This window comes from Vavraia culicis (assembly GCF_000192795.1).
Source record: "Vavraia culicis subsp. floridensis unplaced genomic scaffold supercont1.45, whole genome shotgun sequence".
Lineage (NCBI taxonomy): Eukaryota > Fungi > Microsporidia > Pleistophoridae > Vavraia > Vavraia culicis.
Window position 1 is genome coordinate 8,749 of NW_007360648.1, and position 1,954 is coordinate 10,702.

Sequence of the window (1,954 nt, forward strand, 5' to 3'; positions counted from 1 at the left end):
CCGTATTCCCAACAATCCATGCATCAACAATACTTAATGACTCCACTGTGTCATCTGAATTTCTGCCAAAATTGACTTTTATAAGATGATTCGGAAACTTAATCCTATGAAAAGTTCTATTTCAAGTGAACTTATGACCGGTCATCGTCTATGAACCACTAAACAGTGATGAAAATTGATACCCCAAAAATGAAATCAAAGGAGCAGCTTTTTACGTTTATAACCATATCTCTAGCATTGTTCGTATCCAGCATGCTTTTTTTTGGTCCGTACTTGCAACCTCTAACATCTTTTTTCAAGTCCACGCTCAAAGTGTACGATGACAAAACACTTTTTTTCTACATCATGGCACTCGGAAACCTCATGATGTTAGTTTCGGTGTTTATCATCAGTCGAGTTTCAAAAGTCTTAGAAGTTAAAAATTTGCAGCGCACGATACACAAACCAGCACTGAATTTGCCGCTTCTATTCTTCACATTTTCAAACGTGCTATGTGCCTACATATCTGAGGTTGGCGAGGAGGTAATGTTAAACATGGTGGTATGCTTAGCGGCTAAGTACACACTTTATTTCTATTTCACCATCATATCATCCATTCTTACGGTATATGTTGAAAGTTTGATATTTTTCTTTAACCTGCTCCTTCTGGTTACCACGTTCTTACAAGGATATGAGAAGTTCGGTACTGTATGGCAACATGTTTTCAAGACTTTTTGAGAACCAGGCACTCTATTAAAGATGTTTTTTTCGCTTGATGCGTATTTTTAGCTACATTTACTTATTTGATACTTGGAGTAGGATATACCTTTTTATTAGTAGACCAGTTGCGCTATTTCTATTTATGAAGCGGAACAAAGTTTGACCTTCTATTAAATTACATTTCCTTCTTTTCATATGCCCAATTATGTCTTTTCACTTGTTTTGCATTTTTGTCAACGGTTAATGAATCGAATTCACGCTTGGTGATCGTACCATTTTCGTGTAGTTCACAAAGAATAGCTGAGAGCGTTTCTGATCAAATTAATTTAACAGCAACTTTTGACCCTTTATTTCGTGCAAAAGCGAGAAGATTGTTCTCCTGAGCTGACCAACCAGTTTTCGAGCTGTTTTTTTATTCATATCAATATAATTGATGGTGATATAATACATGATATGGTTACATCAGCGGACGTGTTTATCAAAAAAATTCTCAAAAGTTTATAACACACAATTGTGGTACCGCCTAAATTTACAATCCTGTAGCCATAAAAAACATGCTGAACGTATTTTTTATTGAATAGGTTGAACACGGAATTAAAATCATTGGCTAACCCTGTTTTAGTTATGCTGCACCATATCTAAGCTTATATGGGAAGAAACAGTCAGAACCGATAATATTGGATATAAACATGATCTAGGCTGTTGTTTGGGAAGACTACGATTAACAAACTAGTAAAATTCCTTTTGCAGCCCAGAATACATATTTTTTTGAACGAAGAAAATATACTCACCTAAGCCATGTGTACGTAGATAAAAACCCTCGGTAGGAAATGAAATAAGATCATAAGGCCATTTTATGGGGTAAGGCAACGACGTGGCACATCTAATGAGTGGGAGAGAACTAATATGGAAAAATGGGCAATAATAATGCTACGAATGAGAAACGGCTTTAACACAACAGAAAATTTTTTTTCACTAAAAATATGTTTATTCATCTCCACACACAACTAGTCTTTATTTTTTTGTTACGTTTTATGAGATGTCTCGAAACTTGCCTGTGTCTTTTTTCTAGAAATCAATAGCATTTACTGTTCTAGACTTCAATTAAATCATTATTTCCGAACTAACAAGGTAAAACATTTCATCTTACACAAATAATATATTGGATATTAAATTATTAGATAGTTGCAACGTTCTTCAAGCATTTTCTTCTCGTTTTCCGTGGGTCTCCAAATTTCATTGCTCAGAGTTGGAG

General features: G+C 34.9%; 1 protein-coding gene across 1 annotated transcript; it reads left to right on the top strand.

The window, feature by feature from the left end:
* Positions 1-189: 189 nt before the first annotated feature.
* On the top strand, positions 190-760 carry VCUG_02129 (uncharacterized protein; the record flags this gene model as incomplete). Its single annotated transcript, XM_008076952.1, has 1 exon — positions 190-760. The coding sequence occupies one exon, from the start codon at positions 190-192 to the stop codon at positions 715-717; it is 528 nt and encodes a 175-aa protein (XP_008075143.1). The 3' UTR covers positions 718-760.
* Positions 761-1,954: the final 1,194 nt, after the last annotated feature.